Here is a 2500-nt window from a genome sequence, read left to right as displayed (position 1 = left end):
GTTAGGGTGTCAGACTGTTAGGGTGTGGCCCAAAGGTTGCCAGTTCGACTCCCAGGTTGCCAGGTTGTTGTGGAGAGTAATTAACCAGTGCTCTGCCCCATCCTCCTTCAATGACTGAGGTACCCTGAGCATGGTACCATCCCACTGTACAGCCATTGGGGGCTTGCATGGATGAGGCATAAATGCAATTTTGTTTTGTGCCGTGTGCACTTGTGTGCTACGGAGTGCTGTGTCACAATGACAATGGGACTTGGAGTTTCCCAGTTGGGCTTTCACTTCACTACTAGCCAGCTGCTGTATGCGGCAGTGTGCTGCTGTCCATGGTGCTGAAGTTGGGGTTAACTGATAAGTGAAATGATTGGCTGCTTGTGACCGAGTTTGCCAGACAATTAACATTAGTTAAGCTGCATTTGCTATTGGTTAGCCCTGTTGCAACATTTTAACTACCATGTGCTGTCAGGTGTTAATTATTACATGACCTGTAAGTGTGTGTAGGTACTGTACATGGGACATTGATGAGACTAACTCACTGTGTCTGTGATGTGGCTGTAGCCTACTGTATATCTCTATTGGCTGCTAGAATGGAAGTGTCCAGACGTATTTTTTTAATTATTATTTGGGGATGCAAATTCAAATACCACAGTCTTGAAGAATTGATTCCTTTCATCTCTTCCGTGATTTATGAAGATTCCATGTATCTCTTCAATGCCACTGGGGGGCGTTTTGCCCTTAGTAATAGCGACACACAGATAGTGCTGGATCAATTGACCAAGTTAAATCAGATTACTTGAAATGCATGGTTTCTTCATTTTTGTGTACATTTTTCTTTCTATCAGTACACTCCTAAAACAGATGTATTCAAGCCCACACCCTTTGCTGAAAGGGCTGCGGTTTACACTCACGCAATATGTCAAAGACGTGGGAAAACAGTCGGCTTGTGTATTGTGTAGGTCTACTTGTCTTCTACGCCAAGTTGTGTTTGTGTTAATGTTCATTTTAATATTTGTATTTGCCTACGCATGGGTGGGGCAATTTCGGCAGGCTAGCTCGCAAAGGACCGGTACCGTAATGGACTCCTGTTACAGAACACCAAAAGTCATTCGGTTGCATCTCATGTCTCTCCTCCCCTTCGGCCGTTTTCAACTTATTTAGTCCTGGCGTGGGTATGCAGATATGTACGTACCAAAATAATTCACAGAATGGGTCAAATAATCACCCGGATTCCATCGAACATTCATCGGCGTTCACTTCCTGCTCCAGACCCATAAAACATTAATCTCTGCCTTCACTCTCTCTCCCCCTCGCGCCTCTGTCTGCGCGCGGGAGCCCGTCGCTGCATCTTCCCACCCATTCTCTCTCTCTGAACGCCCGAGCTAAAGCTTTCAGTGCTGTGCGCAGTTACCATCTACTCTGTTCAAGCGGGGCAAACGCACGCCGGAGTACACCTGCTTTTTACCAACGCGGAAAATTGGAAGTATGTGTGTGTGTCGGTGGATTCTGTTCAAAATGTCTGCGTTTCATCTTTAGTACGATTTCCTTCCCCATTACTTTGTGAGGGTTGGTGCGATTTCCACGCCCGCCCGTCTATGTGGTGGACGGAACAGTTTTCCGACTCTTGCCTCCTCTTTGGATATTTCTGCAGTTTTGTTTCTTTATCTCAGACTTCCCTCAATGTCTGAAAACGGTTTTAAAAGGAGACTTGGTTCTCCAAGCCACTCCACGAAGACCACTTTTGGGTAAAGTTTTAGGGTTGTTTTTTTCCCCCGTCTTGAACCGTCCTTGGGATTTTGCGATATTTTTTTGCAAGAACCAGGGGAGAAAAACACTGCCTTTTCCAACGGGATCGTTTAGTTGGAATTATTCTTTTACCGGATTAATTGATCGATCATGACTGCAGTTCTGGTTGAGGGTGAGTGATTTTGCCATGTTAGTTTTTTATTTTATTCATTATTTACCAGGACGAGTTTGTCGGTCTAGAAATAGTCTGAACCCCGCCGTCTTCATGTAGATCACGCATCCTTTCAGTCTATTAGGAACACCACATCAAGCTGTAGTCACATTCAAAATAAAGACGTCCATTCTGTATGTTGGAACAGTGTTAGTCTATGGAGTACCCGCATGCTTATTTTGTTGTATTTTATATCTTATAGCCTATATCCATTTGTCTGGTAGTGGCAGAGTTGTCAGTAGGAAATTGCATCTCGCAATATGACTCGCTGCTGCAATCTTTGATATTATTCTTTGTTTTGTGTCCAAATCAAACCATTTGAACCAATTGAAACTCACTCAACTAATATGTTAATATCCTGTTCCATTCAAGATTGTTCGTGCTCGTCATTTGTTCGTTTTTTAAACGAGACGACAACGTCTCGCAATACAGCGAGGCTACGTGATTCCTTTTGACGTGCCGTGTGGGTAGGTAGAGGGGACGGCAGAGATGGGCCGTTGAGATTAACTAGTGTACTAATAATTACAGTGCGTAATGATTCATTCGGTTTTA

The 2500-nt window shown here is 44.1% G+C and overlaps 1 protein-coding gene across 1 annotated transcript in view; it reads left to right on the top strand.

Annotated features, from left to right (window-relative positions):
• The first annotated feature begins 1848 nt into the window (after positions 1-1848).
• The window catches only part of LOC134445464 (reticulon-4 receptor-like), a 75024-nt gene continuing 74372 nt past the window's right edge, over positions 1849-2500 (top strand). Inside the window, exon 1 of the mRNA XM_063194532.1 lies at positions 1849-1909. Within this exon, the coding sequence (XP_063050602.1) occupies positions 1888-1909 (22 nt within the window). The 5' untranslated portion in view covers positions 1849-1887. The remainder of the gene's footprint in view (positions 1910-2500) is intronic.

This window comes from Engraulis encrasicolus, chromosome 3 (assembly GCF_034702125.1).
Source record: "Engraulis encrasicolus isolate BLACKSEA-1 chromosome 3, IST_EnEncr_1.0, whole genome shotgun sequence".
Classification (NCBI taxonomy): domain Eukaryota; kingdom Metazoa; phylum Chordata; class Actinopteri; order Clupeiformes; family Engraulidae; genus Engraulis; species Engraulis encrasicolus.
The sequence above is the reverse complement of the archived record's forward strand: the minus strand, read 5'-3'. Positions and strand labels throughout refer to the sequence as shown.